The sequence below is a fragment of the Myripristis murdjan genome, chromosome 10 (genome assembly GCF_902150065.1).
Source record: "Myripristis murdjan chromosome 10, fMyrMur1.1, whole genome shotgun sequence".
In the NCBI taxonomy this organism is placed as follows: Eukaryota; Metazoa; Chordata; class Actinopteri; order Holocentriformes; family Holocentridae; genus Myripristis; species Myripristis murdjan.
Window position 1 is genome coordinate 15,104,319 of NC_043989.1, and position 22,381 is coordinate 15,126,699.

Below are 22,381 nucleotides of genomic sequence, written 5' to 3' on the forward strand. Positions count from 1 at the left end.
TGGATAGACAAACGAGCAGTGCATGTTCATGGTCTAGTATAACCAGAGTTTTTCCCCAGCTTGTAAATGTCACAGGGTCATAAATCCAGAATCACACAACAGAGGGCGCCATGTGTCAATTACAGAGCCTAAGGTTTTCAGAGCCAATGAAACACACAATGATCCTTATAAATCAAAAACATTAAAAGCTAATGTTAAGGCAGTGTATACTGCATCAGGTTAGAGTTCAAAGTAATACTCGTCTTTAAAAACAACAGACAACAAATGTGTAACACTGCATCATAATTCAGAGCTCAATTCAGGCAGCAGGATACTGAGCTGTTCCTGCTGCTGCTGTTATTGTCTTTCTATTTATAGCAGATATGGAGTGGCAAAGTAATGTGAAGTGGTCACCTCATTTACTCTACTGTGTGTGGGTAGGATGCCAAAAGGACAGGCAGCCACTTAACACTGATTAGGGCTGGCAGCGTAGCTTCACCACAGCACTGATGGAAAATTAAAATTGAACATTCTGGGTGGAGAATGGGACAGCGTGGAGCTTAAACCCACTTCAACTTCATTTACCCCCCTTTTAAATTTGGTTAAATAAATTAACTGACCCTTTTAAGCTGAAGCAATCTGAATGAAAAACTAGAGTATACTTACATTACAGTTAATGTAACAGGATTATTGTTTGCTCACGTTTTATTTACCTCTACCTCACTACTTAGAGGAAACAAACAGTTGTTTCCTGCTATAATAAGCACACTGCAGATAGGAGTGATAGTACATAATGTGTCATCCATGCAGTGCAAGTACCAGATTTTTTTCAGCCAGCTCTTTCCTCCTGTTGTCTTCTGCTTTTAGCTTCTCAGTAAGAGCATTGTTCTCCTCCATTAGCTCTTGGATCTGTCCCTGTGGATGGACAGCACAACAAACAATGTTTAGTCATACAAATCGATCAACTGTCAAAGCATGGTTGTGGCGATTTATATATAAAAAAAGCCCCCAAAAAGTAAGACTTACGGATAGAGCAGCTTCTGCCTCTTTCATCATGTTGTCCAAAGACTGCTGCTCCTGATCATGAACCTTCCTGAGTTCTAGAGAGATTTCAGGTTTTGAACACAGAGCAAATAATGAACATTTTATATTCAAGCTTTAAACGTTTAGTATTTGAGATTTATTGATTTTAAATCACTCCACAATGTTGTCATGAATCAAAGGAATAAAGAAAAGCCTTGTGTAAATTGACATCACAGAGCAATTTGTCAGAACAACTTGTTGCAACACTGATGAGGCAAAATATATCCAAAGCAGTCTTGTCCAGTGCTGGTACTGCTAAACAGTGCAGCTTTAAAGGTTAGATTAGTTTGACCGGTTCAGTCCAGTTACGTTCACCCACCTTCTAAAGACTCTTCATATTGCTGCTTAACACACTTCAGCTGTTCTGCATGGCTGGCTTTGAGCTCCAGCTTCATGGCTTCATGATTGGCTTTCAGCTCTCCCATCTTTCAAACAAAACACAGAGCAAACGTTAATATAACACACTGCAACTCATGCCTAAAGAGAAATAATGTATGGCTCTTTGTTAAGACGTATTAGAGGCAAGAGAAGAAAATATATTTGTTAAATTCATGGAGACATTGTGATGAGCTGGGCATCTAAAAAAATGCAACCTTCAGCATCAAGACTGAGCAAGTCCTAAACTGACAGCACAGTGACAAAGAACGCCCTTAGGGCTACTGGCTTTACTAAGAACAATCTTCCTTGAAATGAACCTGGCAAAACAGTTTGCACAAAGAATGAGGTCACACTATGACTGCACACAACGCTGCTGGTAAATGACGCTGATCATACAGATTGAAACAACATGTCACTGCACAGACACAGGACTGGCCAGTACAAGTTGGGTGGAGGTAGCTCCAAATTTAGCTTAATGTAGTCTGCTGTGAGGGATTGGTAGTTGATATTGTAATGTAGCGACAGCCATATAGCAAGAACTAAACCAGATGGTTCTTGGACAGCACAAACCTCTCTGGCGCTTGCTGTTACACCTAAAGACACCATGTCTGTCACTTAACATGTTAACATGGATTATTTCTATAAGTGTCATAGTTATGGCAAAAATGCTAATCTTCCAATAGCAGAAATGCAAAGTCACCACCAAAATCTAAACAACTGATCTTTGGCCCAAGGCCAAAATTTCTGTTACATTTCTGATAGACATAGGAGCTAACACAGAGTAAAACATGATCTCCTTGGTGGAGGTGATGACAAGTGTGTTTAATCAATTTGTCAGATACTGGAAATACCCTTCAGAGGCCATAGGAAAATCTGTACTGGATACATATGGATAAAAAAAATATTATTGCTATTGTTACTTAAAAGCAGTGTAGTGTTAAAATCTAAAGTCCTATATAAAAGTGATGATGAGCAAGCAACAGCAAAGGAGAAAAAACACACACAATGCAAATAATCTGTGTAGTTACAAGACATCAAGAGATTGAGGGCAGATCAGGGACAAACCTGCTGCTCCAAGAGAGCTTTGCACTTGTCGGCCTCCTCCTGATAAGTGAGGTGGACCTTGTCCCATTCAGCTTGGTAAAAAGCCTGCAGCTTCTGCTCCAGCTGCTCGAGCTCTTTCAGGTGTTGCTCCTGCAGTTTCTGCAGTGTCTCCTCCAGGGTCACATTTAAGTCCTCCTTCTCCTTCTCCAAACGTTCACATGATTGGAGGGAGCACACTGTAAATATGAAAAACAATACACCTGTATGATGTATTTGCTCATTAACTTGCTGTTCTATAAAGTGCACTATTCTAAATAAGGTAGCAGGCAAAAAATGACCATACAAAAGGTGACAGGAATTGTGTGAGACTGAATACGGTTGTGGGGCCGAAGGGGGTGGGGATCACTGAAAGGTCAAATGAAAAACCATTATACTTATAGTGTTACTGCTTGTGTCAGGCATCTGCAAATTCCATTGAGAAACCACTATTTGCCGAAACCCTCCTTGAGGTAAATGTGTAACACTGTAAAATGTTCTCCAATCATGAATGGAAAAACTGACTTTCAGGGAGAAGTGCCTCTTGTATTTCCCTGTATTTGCCCACTACACCGCTCTTATTTATCAGATGCAGATATCACAACAATTGTCTAAATTATTTCATACTGTATTGCAATTCGTAATTTATCCTTGATGTCTTAATGGTGTCTTAATTCAGATCCATCTCTCCTTTCCACAGTTGGTTGGTTGCCATTTTTAAAAGTTTGAGCAAGTGGAGGCTTTTGCTCTTGTTATGTGCAAAGTCCAGCTGTTTCCCAACAGCTCCACTGTCTAGTGTTAATATCTGCTCTGGTAACAGTAACAGTGACCCACTCCATAGCCCGAAAGATGTGTCTCAAGTGTGAATGTCTGTTCACAAACAGTGCTAAGTAAATAATGATGGTTGCCCATCAGCTGGCTTTTCCAGCCAAAGTGATTTCCAGTCATTGGCAAAGCTCCGGTGATGACAAGGTGAAAGCTGTGTAGAGCAAAAGTCTGTGCTGCTGCCACATGTAACAGGAGATTTCCATTGAAAGGTTTTGTCTAAAATACACAAGATGAAAACAAAAAAAACAAAACAAAACAAAAAACAATTCAATATAATGACTGTAAAATACTGAATCCAGACTGTGCAACTGCATGTGTGACAGACTGCACACTCATTCACTGCTCTGAGGTATTAATGTATCTACTGTGCAAGGCATGATAAATGTGAACATATTATGACTTTTATCAAATTTTGTCTTATTTTCTTTTATCAAAGATTCGGTAACAATAATAAACCATGATGGCTATCAGTAAGAAAGAGTGTTTGCAGATTCCCCTTATTAGCAATCATATGTTTTCCAGAGCACAGGTTTCCATCCACTGACTGTCTTGGCAAGTTATAATTTAAGTCAGGTTGGATGATTTTCTCACACATACTGTAGGCATCAGTTGGACTACTTTTTACTTGCTGGGTAACTCAGTTGCAGCCTGCATGTAAATATAGTCCCTGTTTGCTAAGCCTTTTTGTCCCTGCACAACAAAAGGACTGTATGGCACTGCAGGGTTATGAAGATTCACCTAGCCCAGGATGGAATATAACAGCAGCAGATTCAACAACGCAGGCCAAACTAACACTGGGACGATCTATCAGACTTTGGCATGCACAGCTCTACAAATGGAGCCCAGCATTCCTCAGCCATGTGTAACAGGGATCTGGTCATATGAGACTTTCCAGTCCAAATACATCCTACCAAAACACCTCATGGCTCATACAGAGATGTAAGTCTCAGTCTGCATCACATCTACAGTTAGCTGCTACTTTGTCCCGCAGTCACAGATATGATGGGGCTTGGATGTGTCCCAAACCCAAATAATGCCGATACTAAGGCAGGGAGGTCCTTCAAAGATGTGCCTGTAATTTACATTGTGAGGAGTAATAACACAATGGGCTGTACATCACAAGTTTGGCTGAGGTCCAAACAAACAATACTGCAATACTATTATCATTTGCTGTAGGTGGAGTGACATCATTAGAGAAGCAAGCCCACACTGGTTGGGAGGGACACCTTCTGGGGAGGTAACAAACACTTTAGATGAACAGAAAGACATGCCTTCTGGACCTCCCCACTTTGTTGTGCTACAAATGCTAAACACAAGGGGCCAACTGAGGCCATAAACTCTCTCCTTGACTTGAAGAATGTGTTTAAGCACTGATATTGTGGGGCTCGGTGGTAAAGCGCAGTCATGTGGAAGTCCCGAGACTGTGGCACTTCTGGATATGAGAATGGGGAAGGGAGGAGCCACTACACCACTGCGGTCCTGTGAATAGTGACAGAGGCTGGTGTGTGTGTGTGTGTGTGTGTGTGTGTGTGTGTGTGTGTGTGTGTGTGTGTGTGTGTGTGTGTGCGCGCAGGCCTATACATGTAAGGCAATTTGGTGTTACTGTATTTAAGGGGGGTATATAAATGTGTGTCACTGCCTCTGAACCTTCTCAAGGCCTCAGGTGATTTGGCATTCCATCACTGGGAGGCCCTCCTGTGTGGGGTCAGAGGTCAAGCAGCCACTCCCTGGGGAATGAGCTGACACCACTCTACTAAGGGCCAATAAACATACCAATTTACAAAGGTAGGAGGAAATGGAGAGCATCTGTTTCTTGGGTAAAAGCAGAGGATTAACTAGTAACACCAGGACTGGTTATTTGCCTGTATTGAAATACAGGTGAAATGAAAACCAGACTAGCCTTATGTACAGAAATGGCAATGTTCACTAAACAACTTAGTTTCTACAGACCATTTCAATCAACCAAAGCTTAACCTACTACAGCAGAAACACATATTGTTAAGACAAAGCAATGATATTATATTGTTTGTTATAATTTCAAAATAAAGCTACAGTAAGGCCAAGTATATGAAATTCTCATTGTGCATCTATGTACTTCTGTATGCAATATAATAGCTGACCAAGGGCCAAATATTAAGGAGGAAGAATAATACCAGCAGCTAATGAAGGAAACCAGTATTATGCTCCTTCTCTATAAAATGACAGCCTCTCTTTTGTTCTCACTATTTGAATGTCTTAATTTTTGCTTTCTGTCCTGTGATCAGATTGGGAATGTTACAATGAGCAGCATAGTCCTATTTTATTCTCCTTGGTTGCTGGAGCTTGTGACAGACATAAGCTGCGCCATTACTGCTCACTGATGCTCCTACATTGTGCTTCCATGCTTTTCACATTTATTCTGAATGCACGAATCAAATGGAAAAAAATGTTTTTAGGGTTTTCCATATAGACTGAAAACTAAAAGGAAATACAAGAGTAAGTGGCACACAGTAGTGTATGCCATGCTGATAACCATGTAAACACAACAAAGTGACCTGACTTACCCAGCTCTCCTTTCAGGGTCACCAGCTCCTGGGACAGCTCCCTGCGCTGCCTCATGGCTTCATCTCGCTGGGGAAACAAATTAACACACTTAGTCATGCACATAGTCATGATGATGTCAATGTTTCTGCAATCCTTTGCCGTTCTGACACAGCAACAGGCTTGAACTAACAAAATTGAGCTATTAAATTTGACAGCACTGTTACAAGAAAAGCTACTAAAAAGGTACTTGCATGTAGTGACACTGACCACGATATCCTGCCATTTACCCATCATATGAGTACAGTTGTTCCAAGGTAGAGGATATTGTGTCTCACTGCCGAATAGAGTGAACTGCCCTGTTAAATATGTGAGCAGCACCCAAGCAGATATATTATTTTGCAAAAATCAGCGGGTATAGAAAAAATAGGAACTGAAGTAAAAGGATGTTTATAACTTCACATTCAACTCATGTTGAGTCTCAAAAATGCCGTGCCTTTCCATGTCTCAGATGTTTTTTTTCCCCTTCTGCCTTTCTACTTCAGTTTGCAGTATAGAGGGTGCAGCTCTGCAGTGCTCATCAGCCTAAAAACTGACGCAGGGATGATCCAAAAACACTTTGCCACTCCATCTCTTCTACCTCACTCCCAGCTACATAACATCAATACACATAAAGAACCTGACAAACTATTCACTACATCACACAGACATCACATTGCATCTCTAATCGAAGGATATACTTACAGACAGAATAGCTAAGTCATCAGTAACGAGACAAGCCAAGCCAAATAACCACTTAACTAATCAGTCTACATTAACAGTAAAGAAATATTGCTACCCCTGCCCCATTGCCCTGGTCCGCATCTATTCCTCACTGCAGAGTGGAACAATAGAGAAGCCAGTTACCCTCTCTGCAGCGCAGGGAGCACCAAGGCACGCTCTGCTGCCAGAACAGCCCATGGTCCAGCCTCAGTCTGGGGCTTGGGTACCAGAGCCTCCCCCTGGCTATGGAGACCCAGTGTGCCAGGACAGACAGTGGCCCAGGTGGACGCACCACCTCCACACACCTCCTCTCAGACTGCTCCGACTACATCTGAGCCAGGACTGAAAAAGCCGCTCCACTGGCTGTGGTGAGAGAATGCAGAGTGCATTACCGTATTCTAGCTAAAAAGGGGCAGGCTACACTGTGCTTTAAGGACAGCCTCCTCACCACTGAGCTGAGGTCACTTTAAGACAGCACTAAAGGCAGCCAGAGAAATGAGCAGAGTAGAGCAAACATAAATTGTACTGAGCTGCCTGACATTAGGTTGATGGAGCAGGACATGCACTGGGCAATGACCTTCCCAGGGGACAACATGGAGAGGGTTCATTACCACCATCCCCCACTACCCATCCTCCAAACCTATGTACAAAACTGCCTCTCACTCCTCTGCAGTATAGGCTTACAGCCTGCTATCAGGCGCCCGTCTTCATAAGCAGAATCTCTTCATCATGAGATGATTTCATGTTGGGAAAGGTTAAATTTACTGTTTCTACATGGAGGAGGATTAAGACATTATTCAGTTAATGCACACATCCAGGGAAAATGATATAATGTCATTTGATGGCTCTCTTCCAGCTGCTTGGTACAGTAATTATCTGTTACTGCATCAGGGGTAATTAAGGGAAGTGCATGTCCTCACAAATAGATGTGGGGGCAAAAAATAAACCACATTGTTACTAAAGCAATACCAACACTGTAGCCTCTATTACATTTTCAACATCTTTTATCATAACATTTGTAGTTTTGTGCCTCTGTGTCTCCCAGTACTGCTCTTTGTAATTATTAAAATATACTGTAGGTATTCAGCCTCTTAAAACTCTAAATAATCTCTAGACTGGTGCAATATATCTAAGTTAGTATAGACTGTATCTCCCAGATGTATACCAAGATGATCTAGTCAGGTGTAGAATAACCCTTGATGGCAGGCCAAGATCAATATGAAATAAATGATCCAGATCAGGTTCCAATTTCCTATAAATATTAACAAGAAAGCAAGAGGAGAAAAACAGGATAGATGGCAATTAATTATTCTGGCTGTTTGGAAAAGGGCTTGCATTCAATACTGGATAAAAACTGCCCATCCTATTCTAAAGGGCAGCTGTAGTCTTATGTGCAATTTTATTCATTGTGCTCAATATACTCATATTTGTTTTATAGTAGTTATATTTAATTAAGCTTTGTTTTTTTTTTTTGTTTCAGCTTTTACATTTGTGAACGTAATTTCATTCCGCTGTGCACTTGTCCTGTGTTACAGGACAGTTACAGTTAATCTTGAATGTTGATTGCAATTTCAATTTTGCTTTCTCGAGAGTGTATGGCATTTCAGATACAGTGCGAACAGATCCCATCCAAACAGATGATAAGAACCAGTGCACAGCACTCACTCCTTACTGAGTGTTTGCCTGCTATTTATACACATATCAAGTCAACAGCTGGGACATTCTCACACACTGATGGCAATGTCCTGCCTCTTATTCTTGGACTTGAGTGGCTACCAGCTTCCAGGATTGGACACTGTACTCGTGGTGATACAAGATATGGTATGGACCCATTTATACGCTTCAAAACAAAGCTGACAGTTTCATATATTCAATGGATCTTTGTGAGTGAACACAAGTCACAGTTTGTGTATGTGGAGTATGGATTATTTGTGACTAGTGGAACAATTCTGTTTCCAGTGGAGTGGGTGCAGAAGTCAACAGTGACTGTGCCAGAGGGAGGGGGCTGAGACAGCTGCTTTACTCAGAGAGGAAGAAACATCTTTGTGTTTTATATTTGATGACATAATCAGTTTCACAACCCCTCCACCCAAACAACAGAATATGAGTCAAACATGACTGGAGACTGGAGATCACTGTGTTTGTGTGTGCTGAAAAGGAGGTATCACATTATGTTGGCCAGGATCTGGAGCATTTAAACAGGCTTGCACTTTCTCTCTTTCTGTGCTGTATGACTGTGTGTCTATCCATCTGTCAATTATTTCTACACTTTGCTCAAAAAAAAAAAAAGAAAAAGAAAAGAAAATCAGCTTGCACTTTTTCTAATGTCTGCACCCATGGAATGTACCATCAAGTTACAGCAGGCAAATGTTCCCAAGATGGTCCCTCAAACAGCTGAGAGAGCAAAAGTAAGATTTAAGCACACAACCACAGATTTAATATTGTTTCATCTTTCTGACTGATGTTGCACTGTAACTCAAACTGAAAGAATTGAGAATGACCTGTAAAATAACACTATCCTAAACTTTTGAAGCAAATCCCTCTCCAGTACACATAAGATAATAATACTTTGATAATACTACAGAACAAAGGAATGATCCATAAAAACAGGACAACCATTGTAGATTTTAAGTAGATCAATAATGGATATATCTTGATTGTATCTAAATACAAATTTAAGAGGAAATTTAAAACAATGAACAGATTTATCCAGTCTTTGCTCTTTAAGCAGGTTGTTCCCACTTGTGTAGGGGCTGTAATGGAAAACACTTGTTCTGCTTTGGTCTAAACTGTTGAAAAGAGAGGAGGGCTCTGGCCAGGGACCTCAGGGTGCGGTCTGTCTTGTATGGAGTTAGATGGTCAGTAAACCATGTGGTGCTTTAAAACTAATAAGAATAATAAAAAAAGAGATTCTATAAGTAATATGGAACCAGTGCAAGGCGCCTAAAATTGGAGTGACCATTAAGGCAGGGGTAACGAGAATTCTAGAAGTAAAGAGATGACCTTAATTCAGTTGAGGAAAGCAGTTTCATTTTTTAAATAGTTCTTGCCTGCAGAAAGCACCACCACACAACCCTTCCAACCTGTTTGTCAAAAGTTAAATTGGAGACAAACAACAAGCTTAGGTTCTTCCCTGTAGGTTGGAAGCTAAAATTCCTCTCTAAAATAGCTCATATTACCTATAAAGCCCTCATGCAGACTGTTCTGAGGTTGCAGAGCACTGGAGGGACACATTATGCTTCCGTTTCTGACAGGGAGCAAATTGTATAGGGAAAAGTATGTTGCCTAGAATGGGATACTGAAGGAGGAGGAGGAATTACATATTGAGACATGCCCACTATATGCAGAAGAACATACTGCTTGTTTAATTCATCCCATAGAAAGCCAAACTGGACAAAAAAAAAAGTGTTCATGCTTGCACAGTATTTGCACAGCCTCATACATGTGAACATGGTGGATATGCCCTTTGGTGTGTCAGGGGTCTGACTGGCAACACTGTTAGATAAAGTCCAGAGCTGGCATTGCAAAAGAATAATGGCAAGTTCCCAGCAGCCCCTGGAGGAAAGGCCTGGCAGACAATGCCCATGTGCCAATGCATTAGGCCTCATCTGACAAAATGATAGAATGGACCTACCATTCCTTTGTAAATGTTATACAACACTTTGTACAAATACATAAGAGGCGGAGTGAAACACAACAGCTGACTACATGCTGGCAATAGCAAGAAGGCTGATAAAAGTCATTATTACTTTGTTTAGACAACTTATTTTTTGGAGGTTTAGAGATATAAAAGTATTAAAAGCATAATGGTAGGTATTAAGGCATTAAGGCATGGACAATATTAAGGCATGAAGCATAAACATGAGCATAGTAGCCTATGGAGTAAGGCTTTCACATTTTTGGAACAGCAGCAGAAAATTCAAACAAACAGAAAAATAGTAAAAACTTTCAGAAAGCAGCAAAGTGATAACAAGAAAAAAAAAATTCTTAAACAACAGTTATTAAGTTCAAATACACAGTAGCAACAATAAAAACAACTGGAAGAGCAAACCACATTATTCTGTGCTGTAAAAACAACTTTTTTCCATAACTGTGATTATGGTAGCAGCTAAACTAATGCTTTTATCTGTTCTGCTTGTGTCTAAACATAGAGAGCGTTACAAAGAATGTCTGTGCGGCCAGAGGATAAGGATGTGGGAGGGAAATGAAGAGGGCAGACCAATATTAAATCTCATGCACTTCATGACTCCCATTGGACAAACCCTCTATCACTGTTTTTATTTCCATCTTTCTGTTCATTTTTGAGCGTTAAACATATTTTCCTGGTGTTTTTCCAGAAAGCTGTTTTTGCGCTTGTAGTTTGAGAAACACAACTGAGATCTCAAAGTGTACCTAAATAATCCCTTCAACAGAATGAACCACAAGATTCAGTAATTTGTTGTATGATTGTGGGGGATGTGAGTATGCTTTCTTATTTGAATATTTCTTTCAATCCAACAACCCATTTAGTGTCCTTTAGATGGAGGAAAAAAAGAATGAATGCATTGTTTGAGCTTTACAAGAATTTACAAAACTACTAAGGAATTAAGAGGTAAAGGGCTTGACTGAGGGAATTATTTCACAACATTAATACAGAAAGTGCCACAACATTCATTATATTTCGTTTTATGTCCGTCATCCATAGTCCAATAATTGGATAAACTGAAAGGCTGAATGTCATAACACTGTAAAGTGAATTGAGTCTCACATGACTTAAGAGCTTCTGAATGTCATCTTATGTTTTGGAAATTTTGCGCAGACAACACATATGGTGTGAACACATTCCACAAAGACATTTCTAAAGTTAACCAGAGGGACTGAAATAGCTCTGGGCAGTTAATGCACTCCAGCAGAGTTAGAGTGCCTTTTCTTCCCCTCTAGGTTTATTAGAAATCCTGCCATTGCTAATTACATTAGACAAATTTAATTTAAACATATGTCATATAAAACTGTAGATCCTCTGATGTAAAGATGCTTAATAAAGATTGAATAGAAGAAAACCAACCCTCAGAGCTTAATTTTTGCTGCAGTAATATCATCTAAATGATAGAGTATGGTGGTGGGGGTGGGGGTATTGCTGATAGGATAGGCCTGTTTGTAATGCACTATGGGAAGAATAATCCCTCAGGGCAGAGAGTTCCTGGAAGCCAACCACATGGCACCATCATTAAAGAGATCCAAAACAAACAGCAAGCTTTAACATCCATATAAATACAGTATAATATGCCCTGGTAGCCATGTCTGTGTACCTGAACAACCTGTGAACCACATAATTTACTACCATTATTGTGCAAGTAAACAAGGTACGACTGACAGACATCAACTCTAGATGGTAAGACATTTTTGTTCAGTTCAGGTACTTAAAAAGTTAAAAAACTTCACTGAGGCAGAATAGGACATCATGATCCCCGTGGGATGCAGCACAGGGACGTTACAGGCTTTCTCTGGTTTTTGGAGCTGTTCCTTTTCACAAATGTTAACTGGGCTACCCAAGACCACAGGAATAATGAGTTCTTAAATTGAGCAGAATTTCCCTTTGATCCCCAACCGCTCCAGCTGTTCAGTGGATGACAACAGGACTACTTTGTACTGAAAATGTTCCAAGTATGGGTGTGCACATTTATGCAGCCCTCAATACCCATGAAATAATTTCCTAATGCTGGTTCTCTAAACAGACAAAATATTTCTTGGTTTTCCTGGTTGCATAGGGTTTAAAAAAAAAAAAAAAAAAAAAAAAAAAAAAATCAAAACTTGTACCTCAGCCAGGGTTTGTTGCAAGACAACAGCAGTTGCCTCAAACCTGCAGTTACTGGCAGCCAGGAGACCTCTAAGCTGCTGGAGGCTCTGGTCCTTCCTTTCACACTGTGCCCGGTAGTCTTCAGTAACATCTGCAGGTACCAGATCCGGAGGTCCATTGCCCTGGGCTGGTTGGGCAGCTTGCTGCTGAGGCTGTTGCTGGTGGAAGCAGGCCTTGGGTTTGTTCTTGTCCACTGTAAAAGAACATGTGTTGAGTGTCGTGACAACACTGAGCATCATCATTCCCCCCTCCATGACCACTGCAGTTGATCTGACAGCAATGCCACTCTCCCATGTATTCCTGTCAAGATTACAAATCTAGCAGGTCCGGTGTCAAGTCCTGAGTTATTTTTCAACCCAGAATTTCCCAATCAGCCACACTGAAGATTCACAGAGCTGCTCCTCCAGCAACGCTGACATAAAAAAGGATCCCTTGATTGAGAGTACTTTGCCATATCCTGATTCAATCTGCTGCTCTGCAGACACTAGCCACTGGGGACGGCTTATTTTAGCAAGGCTGTGCAACATTGGTTTTGATTTACATCATCTTCATAAATACAACTCCCTAATAACTACATCAATCATTGCAATCAAGAAGGCTTTGTTGACTCTGCCATAAACACTGATGTTAGGACAGACGCACATCAAAACTGGAAGCTTATCTTCCAAAGACAGCTATGCATGAGAAGGGGGAAAAGTGCACTTCTAAGGACTTATTGATACTGAACACCTGTGGTTAATGTGTTTGAAGCCCTGTTTCTCTGGCGGGGAACTGTGTACTGGGTATTACATAACATGGCAGTGAGGACAGCCACATAGCAGGAATACCAGCTTTAATGTGTGGAATATGCCACCAGTGGACTCTCGGGATACCCATTAAGTTAATGTTGTGTGTTATGCTCAATGAGAGCATTTCAGATGACAGCAGGTGGCACCAACTCAAATTGGAATAGTTCATAGTTCAAGTCAGAACAGTAACAGATATACATATTCTGTAAATATACTCGAAGATAATGAAATACACCATCATGCACTCCCTTAATATGTAGGCATACAAATACAGTATATGCTGCATAAACCTTTATGATACTCTAAAATTAGACTGCTGAGGAAGATATCACCCCTTAGCATAAATCTGAGAACTGAATGCACCCACTACTCAGATCAACATAGAAAATAAGGTATTTAGTCTAAGAAAGGGAAGTAGAAAGAGCCCTCTTGATACAAGCAGACAGCTGATCCTGGAGCAGCTGAGTGGACAGCTCTCTGGACAGCAGCCTGGTCAGGGCAACACAATGCTGCAGAGAGAATAACAACATTCCAGGCTGGCTGGGCCAACAAGAGGGAGCAGTACTGTGATACACTAATACAAGCTCACAGGCTGCACCGTGGAGTCAAGGCAGTAAAACAGGTGTGTTCTACAGAATATCAGAATAATCCTTGACTAACAGAAAGGCAGGTTCATTATATCTAGATCATAATGTTCTGCATTCAAGCCATACGTCCTCATCCTGAGTTTACACAGCTCTGTACCCGGATGTGTAGTTCACCTCTAAGCTAGTTTCCTAACTGTGTCTCACAGCCAAAGTAAACTGCTCAACATAATAGGTTGGTGCAGCCCTTAAGACAAACAAAATATTGAAATCAATGTAAATGAACTCTACAAGCAGCAACAAAAAGTATACCTCTTAAAGAAAAAACCGGTACAGCACAGTACCTCAGAATTATGATGTTTCTAATGTTTTAACTACATGATGCAGATTATCTCTCATTACCTATATAAATCGCCTTAAGCATGACAATTGGCACTAGATCCTGTGTGTAATGCTACATTTGAAATATTTAGATTGAATTAAATGGGATTATGCAAGACCAGAAAACAACAATATCTGTTTTCTATTAAAATGGTCCATCTTGGTATGAGAAATGAATTTTAAAATTACAGCTCAATTTGAAACATCTAGATAGAGTAGCAATGTTTTTGATGACTCATAAGGCAAGGGGTTTTCCTTTGGGCATTATGTAATATGCATTCCAAAAAACAGTTAAAAGTTTAAAAAGGTAATGCAAATATACGGGAAGTCTATGAGTAGAATAATAACTTTGGACATGGATCTGAATAAACATTCTAACTACACTGCTCAGCTTTTGACCATGTTGATGATGCTGAGGAGTTCAATGAATCTTTGTAGTGGGACACCCTCTGCTGGATGTGATGAGCACTGTGTGACACAACCTCAGGCCTTGGAACAGCCAACATACTGCTGACATGCACACATGTAGAATAAAGCCAGACCCTGTGACAGGCAGTGGAGCTTCAGCCCATTGGCTGGTAGCTGACAGAACATTCTGGAAATACCAACTTAGCCATGCTATGGGTTAACCAACATTGTATAAATCTACTGTATGACACCACTTTGTTGCAGACCAGGCAAGGGACCTTTAGTATTTGTCAGTTTAAAATACCAGAGTCAACTTTACTGATTCTCATTTGATCATGTACTTTAACTTTTTTGAAAATGTATTTTGCAAAATGAAACAAACAAAAAAAACATAATTGATATAAATGTGTCTAAAGAAAATATTTTTTAAAACAGGCTTTAAAAAAGGGCCATTAAATTGATTTTAAAAATTAAATTCTTTGAAAACCATTTTTATACTTATCAAATACCATCTGGTGTCTTTGAATCATTAAGAAAATACTATGTGTTCTTTGAATTGTGAAAAAGTACAAATTAGTATGAGAAAAAAAAATACTCTAACTGTACATAACATAGCAGTTTTAAGGGACTAATCTATTAATACAAAAGCTAAACCTTATTTCTGAAATACAAACTGTAGTTACAACTATTAGTCTTTGTAGAGCAGAATACCTTGTTGCTGCATAACAAGAGTAACGCCCTTTTATCAGCTATCTAAAGACTTACAGAGTCTGAGCAGTTTAGGAGTTCATGTTTTGGAGTTTTAGACCCATTTAAGATAGCTATTTAAATAGGACTTGGCAAAGAAGGAACATTCCCATATGTTTCCTTTTTTATCTTTCCTCTTGGACTCTTGGACAAGACCAAAGATGGACATGTCAGTTTTCAGGGTTTTAAAAATGCATGCTTTCATCTTGTTAAATAATTAAAAATTGTCCTAAGAGGAATCTGTGTTTGCTTTACCTGTCATTCACCTCTTCAAGTTGCTCCAGTGTAGATATATCCACTCTCTCATGGGAGAGCAGATTTGCACACACACACACACACACACACACACACACACACACACACACAAACACACACACACACACACACACTGAGGTTGCAATGTACTTGGTCTCTTATTACTGCATTATCCCCCTGCTCCTGTTTTTGTATGCGCTCTTTGTTTTTTGTGAAACACTTCCACAAAATTCTGTCAACTTCATAAATAAATTGAACGTGATATGAGCATGTGGGCTCTGTCTCCATTTGACTGGGATTCGATGATGTCACTATTAACAATAAATACTGAGTGGTTTAGTTAACTCCACAGCATAATGCTCTGGTGCCACAAGGAGATGTCACATCAAAAAACAAAGCATGATGGGTGGTGACACCCATTACAATTGGACACTTGTTGTAGTGTGGGGTTGATACAAAAACACAGACTATAAGTCTCAGTTTAAGAGTATTCAGTGAACACTTTTCTCAATTGAGAAAGCATAAATTAAAAAAAAAAAAAAAAAATCATACCACTAATTAATAAGCGTGACACCTTGCAGATATATCATCATCATTATGATGACTTTGAGTATGACTTTTTTAACAAAATGTTATTACTAATAAATGGAGACAGACTGAAAATGTTCTGCCTTTCTTGATATCCTAAAAAACGTTATGTGACTACCCATGTCATAAACACAACTATGTATTTTGCATTTGAGAAATATACAACCATGGCCAGTTAACTCTTCCCAACTGCAATTTGCCCCTGAAGAAACTAGAAAGCACATGTGAACCAGAATAGATGATGCTATTCAAGGAAAATTATTTTTACTTAGGCTAACCCTGTGCTAGAAAAAAAAAAACTTGACAGTGTAACCACTTATTGTATTAAAACAAAACAAAACAAAACAAAACTTACTATCCCATTTGGTAATTACGCCTCATTAAGCCCTTTTTGGACTATAAAACTAGGTTACCATATCTGGCCATAATAAAAGCATCTTACAAAAACGGGAGAGGAATGCCTTTAAAATAATCTGAAAACCACTGGAAACCATTCCCACATCAGATTCAAAAATTTCAACAACAAGTTTTGCATGGCTCAACCTAGTGACTACGAACTAAAATAATCTGCATCTCGGGCTGAAACAGGAGCACTAGGTCTTCTGCCAGCGAGATGAAGTGCTTTTATACACACACACACACACACACACACACACACTCATATAAAAGATATGCAGTGTCACTTAAAAGGAAGCAATTTCACATAATGATCCTAAATTTTCAAGCCATTTAGAATACCTCTTGACTACATTATATTTTGGCCAGGCGTCTTCCATGGCGAGAGGAGATCTTCCTACCCAAGGTAGGTAAAATGAAAGATGAACCTCTCCTGCTTTGGAGACTAGTAAACAGCCATACTAAAAATAGATTTGAGAAACAGCAAACAGGACAGCTCTGTGCGAGAAGCAAACACCAGCAGGCTTGGCTTGAATACTATAGCACAGAGGCAGGCAGCTAAACCAGTGTAAGTACCAAAATCAACAGTGCAAAAAAGGAACAGACCTGCATGAAACACCACAGTTGTCTTCCTGCATCCTGACAGCAGCTGAAGGTTTCGGAGTAAACCCTTGGCTGTCAGACGCACGTGGATGTTTGACAGGGAGAGCTTTGGAGGCCACATCTCTCTCTCAGAAACGCAACCACAAAAATGCCAGTGGTGCAAAAAACGATTACTCAAAAAACAAAACAGTATCCAAAACGTAGAGGCTTGACACTGGCTGGGAACCACATGGCAGTGTGCTGCTCAGTGTATGATGCCTCAGGTAACAGCAGCACTCAGAGGGAGAGAGAGAGAGAGAGAGAGAGTGAGAGGAAAAAAGCAGTAGTAGCTGTTACACCACAGGCTAGAAAAAAATAGAAGGACCCCAGTTCAAGATGGTAGGTTCACCCCCAACTCAAGAGCCCATAATGAGCTAGGAACGCTGACAGATAGAGAGGGGGTGGGAGGCTGGGCAACTTTCAGTGGCACAGCCTTTGACAGATGTGGCAGAGACAGGCAAAAAAATAAATAAAATAAAATAAACAAATCCCCTAATCTTCTTGGTAAAGCCAGCATTCAGCCATTCATAGATCACATAAAGCTGTTGCAGTAGTGCAGCATCTCCAAGCCTGATGATGGCGGTGCTACAGCAGAGCCACCAGGATGCTAAGAAGAGAGAGGAGGGGGTGGGGTGTAGAAAGAGAGGAGTGGGAGGAGATGGCGGCATAAACTGCAGCCAATGGGATTTTAATCTGTCTCAGTACTCTTCATTTCATTTGCTCTATTCTACCTTCCCCCTCATCACCAGCAGAGAGGAAGAGAAAATGCGGGTGACGATGGATTGCTCACAGCAAGGTTGAGTCTGATGTGCTGAGCTGACCTCTGCTAGCACGTCTCTCAAAAAACAGCTGCTCAGCTATAATGACTGTGAGAGATACTTCATAAAAGGCTTGAGCCTTTTATGAAACAACACAGTTTTTCTAGCTGTCTTTTTGATTAACCCTACAAAAAGATGTTCATTACAACAATTATGATCTTTTTAGGGGATGCATGACTAAACACATCCAGACATTTTATTGCAATTAGATTTTTTTTCTTAAGTTCACTTTTGGGATAAAAGCTTCACTATGGAGACAAGGTGAAAATCTTTGGGCAGACTGAGCAACCGTCAGCTCTGCATACCTGTCTGTAGCCAGCATGAAATAAAGACAAACCCAAAGAAGAGCCCCAACCCATATCCAGCACTTTCTGCCAGACCAGAGTGAGCAACAAGAGTGAATCAAACTGGGGGTCCTCATTACTGTACATCTTTAGCGTGTTCATGTTTATAGGAAACCAATGCAAAACAGAAGCATAGACCAGCTGCATCAGCTGCTCAATACCAAACATCCCAGATTTTGAGGGCTCTAGCCTGAACTAAACCCCTGCACTGAGGACTCAAACACCAAATTTAATCAAATCCCTCTGCAGTCTCTGCTATTTGTAGTACACATACTTTCTGGATAGGAGCCATAAAACATGAAAAATGTTCAGAGATTACTCAGTAAATCAAAACACATTATTAGGAGCATAATCCATGAGAAAAAGACAGCAAAGAGAGACCCCTCTTACCAGGTACACTAGAGGACAGACGAACAGCTCTGGAAGAAGTCCTTTTCAGAGAACTGGCTGTTGACTTTGAAGACCCTTGGGTGGTGGGAGTAGCAGATTTACATGCTGTGACCAAAGCTGTTACAACAAGAAAATCCAAGTGAGAGGACAGGCTGGAATAGATCTGACCCATAATGCAGCAGGCACAATGACAACTGACCACAGTTCCTAAACCACAGAGAGCTTTTAAATCAGACCTAATTCAAAGGGGTTGATCAAGAATCTGAAGTTTAATTAAATCAAGATCAAGAAGGTCTAAGCAAATATTGTTACTGGTCAAATCAAATAACATTAGGGAAATAACAATGCTATAGTTTGGAACAAGCTAGTCTTCAAATGTGAGGTCAGTGTTTTGTTAAGCTTTAATCAGTTTCATTCTTGGCCAGATTTCACAGGGCCATTTTCTTGTAAAAGTTGGTGTAGCCCTAATCTTATTTACACTGGATGTGGGAATTTTGGAAGGAAGATAGAATGGAAAGGTATTATCAATCTGATTAAGATTGGGATGAATGGTTTAGAGCAAAACAGCATATCCTTGTTTAGGAAACAAACAGGGTAGGGAAATATGAAATGCAGAGATGCAGTGAGAGAAGAGAGTGTGCGTGTAATATGTGTGTGCGTGTAATATGTATGTGTGTGTGTGTGTGTGTGTGTGTGTGTGTGTGTGTGTGTGTGTGTGTGTGTGTGGTAAGGAGTGGTGTGGGGGATCATCTTACTTGGTCCAGTGTTCCTCCCTGCAGATGAGATGAGCCTGGCTTTCAGTACAGCAGTTTTCAGTGGGGTGGATCTGTGTGTCGCTGCCCCGGAAACTGTTAGACAGAACAAAATGCTGGTTAAATACTACAGATAATCCTGTAAAGTACTGCACATACCACATGTACTTGTAACACTGGGAATTAATAGAGTACTGCTACAATCCTGACTAACATCCTACTGTAGTCATCAGTTATCATTAACACATAAGAATAGCTATGTAAACAGACAGTAGTGAGACAACAACAGAATACTTTTGAAGAGCAACAGAAGATTTTCAGTTATATTAAGCTCTGTCACTTTTACAATATAAAACTTCAGACAAAAGAAAAATAATTGCATAAAAGAAGTTGTTAATTACACTGTTACCACAAAATTTACCAAACAATGTTTCAAATATATTAGTTTAAAAACAATCCAAATAACAATATCCAACCTAGCAAGCAGATCTGAACCAAACTGGTGAGATTATTCTTAAGCTCTTATATGTAACACATAACTACAGACACCTGAGTGAGATTCAAACTCCAGTCTCACTTACTTCTCCATAGATGTTTTCTGTCTTTGCCATTAAAGGCAGCCAACAAAGGGATGATACAAAAGCGATAGGATCCAATAAGCAAACACGTCAGAAGAGTGAGATCACAGTTCAAGCCTGCACTGCCTTGTGATATTAAAGAGGAGTTGGTGAAAATGTGAACCGGAAATTCAGTCCATGTACAGCTTCGGAGTCCAGTGTAACCAGCCATTGGAATATTTGAAATAAAAAGGAAATTAAAAGAGGAAAACAAACATGCTCCTCATATCCACCTAGGCAGACATCAGTTGTTGTGTGTGTATGTCCGCTCTCTCATGCCTCGAGGCAAAGCTGTGAGTGAACTAGAGTGGAACAGAACCCGTTGCCTAGACAACCACACATGGGGGTTCCAGTCAATCTCAGCCAATTGGAGATTACTATGCTGTTGATGAGAAGTAAAGATGTAAAGGGCTTTTTGTCAAATAGTGAGCCTTGCCTTACATGATACACTAGTCAAGGAAATACCCTAATAAAGTTATCACTGTAATCATAGAAAATCATAGTGAGCACAGCAGCACAAGATTTTTTTCCACTGCATCTCTCATGAATAGGTTCACCTCGTTCATGCTGCACAGTACTTCTTCCAAAATGGCAAACATGCTGAGAACACCTCTCTCAAAAAATGATAAGGAGTACAGACGCATATCTCATAGCTTAAAATGGCATTGGAATGATGATTTCATGGAGCTGGCAGAGAGAATCTATATTATATTACAATCAAATTGCAAATCAACACTTGAATACTTCTATATTATGTGCAGGGCTTCATCAAAGGGGAGTCCTCAGATTTAACTGCTACTGTACAATTTTGCTTTTATTGATAATATTGTGTGCATGCTGTACTTCCATCTTAAAATAAATGGATCTGAAAATGCAACAGTGTTTTCAAGATGCCATATCCCTGTGTCCTGGCAGAGATGGTAACCTGAAATCCATGAATACAAGGAATATGCCCAGGGGGGAAATCTGCATCAAGTACAGCCCAGCCCCCCAAAGTGGGTCACCATGTGCATGGTAGCCCCTCCCCTCTGGCCAGATGTGCCCTTAAAAAAAATACAGTGAGCACTGTGCTCTGACCCTGGCCTACATAAAACTGATTTTGATACCTTTATGTAATAGGATGCAGGCACTGAGAATCATATTACTAATTCTAGATGAGCCCTTGTTGGACTCACCTTTTGAGCTTCCTGTGCCTCCACTCTGCTCACTGTGAACGCTGGCTTCAACAAAGAGGTTTCTGGACCGGCCCTGGGGCTGGCGTGGCACCCTAGAGGCAGGGGTAGAGGGTGGGCCCATAGAAGAGGGGCGAATGGGGGTGGGAGTGGGTCGGGATCCATTCACTAGGGGTCTGGTATTCCCTGTAGCTGAGGGAGCTCGAAGGGATGGCTCCTCTGGTGCCTGTGCCCTCTGACTGGCTGAGATGCAAAGAGGTCAAACAAACAGACAAACATCAGAAATCATCAGCTGAGGGAGCTCGAAGGGATGGCTCCTCTGGTGACTGTGCCCTCTGACTGGCTGAGATGCAAAGAGGTCAAACAAACAGACAAACATCAGAAATCATCAAGTAAACTCTGACCTACCTCTTCGCTACAGACAAGTCAAGCTCATAGAATGAGCTCAGTGGTAAATTGATCATGTTAAGTCAAAACACTGGCAATAAAATCATGTCCACAGGGCTACCAGGCAGACTTGGCCTCACATCAGGCATTTTAAAGGAGCAAATATACCTCTCATGACAAGTAGTTATATAATGAATCCTAGTGTGTCTATTTTTTGCTGTGCTTTTTATAAGCTGTTTTCGCTTTTTGTCAAGAGAAAAAATGTGAGTCAAACATAAATGCTCTGTACAGAGAACAATCTAATAATTTGTCCATGTAAGAGGAAAACAAGATCCCTGCCAGATTGCTTTCTCCTTTTTTAAATCTTCATGTTCAATATGAAAAATAACAAAACTTACCTATCTTGGTGACTACAGCAAACATATGACAAATGTTATTAAACCCAGTCTAAAAAAGAGGTTTTTAGCAAAACAGTGTATCCATGTGTAGTGTCCCTTTACCCAGAGTAAGAGAGGGTTACTCTAGTGGCTCTGTTCTCAGGGAATTTATTTCAAACATTGTGTTCTCAGTTTAACTGTGGTGGTCAGCCCTAACCTCCCTTTCCTTCCCCTGCTTTTTCCATTAGCACAGCTGGCTTCCCATCAGA

General features: G+C 40.4%; 1 protein-coding gene across 3 annotated transcripts in view; it reads right to left on the reverse strand.

Annotated features, from left to right (window-relative positions):
- mtus1a (microtubule associated tumor suppressor 1a) overlaps positions 1-22,381 on the reverse strand; it is a 35,339-nt gene that overhangs the window by 2,205 nt on the left and 10,753 nt on the right. For all 3 annotated transcript variants that reach the window (XM_030062420.1, XM_030062422.1, XM_030062421.1), the window contains exons 4-12: positions 21,352-21,591; positions 19,563-19,655; positions 18,808-18,924; positions 12,427-12,659; positions 5,892-5,958; positions 2,506-2,720; positions 1,382-1,487; positions 1,006-1,079; positions 799-894 (exon numbers count right to left, since the gene is read on the reverse strand). In XM_030062420.1, the coding sequence (XP_029918280.1) occupies positions 799-894; positions 1,006-1,079; positions 1,382-1,487; positions 2,506-2,720; positions 5,892-5,958; positions 12,427-12,659; positions 18,808-18,924; positions 19,563-19,655; positions 21,352-21,591 (1,241 nt within the window). The remainder of the gene's footprint in view (positions 1-798; positions 895-1,005; positions 1,080-1,381; positions 1,488-2,505; positions 2,721-5,891; positions 5,959-12,426; positions 12,660-18,807; positions 18,925-19,562; positions 19,656-21,351; positions 21,592-22,381) is intronic.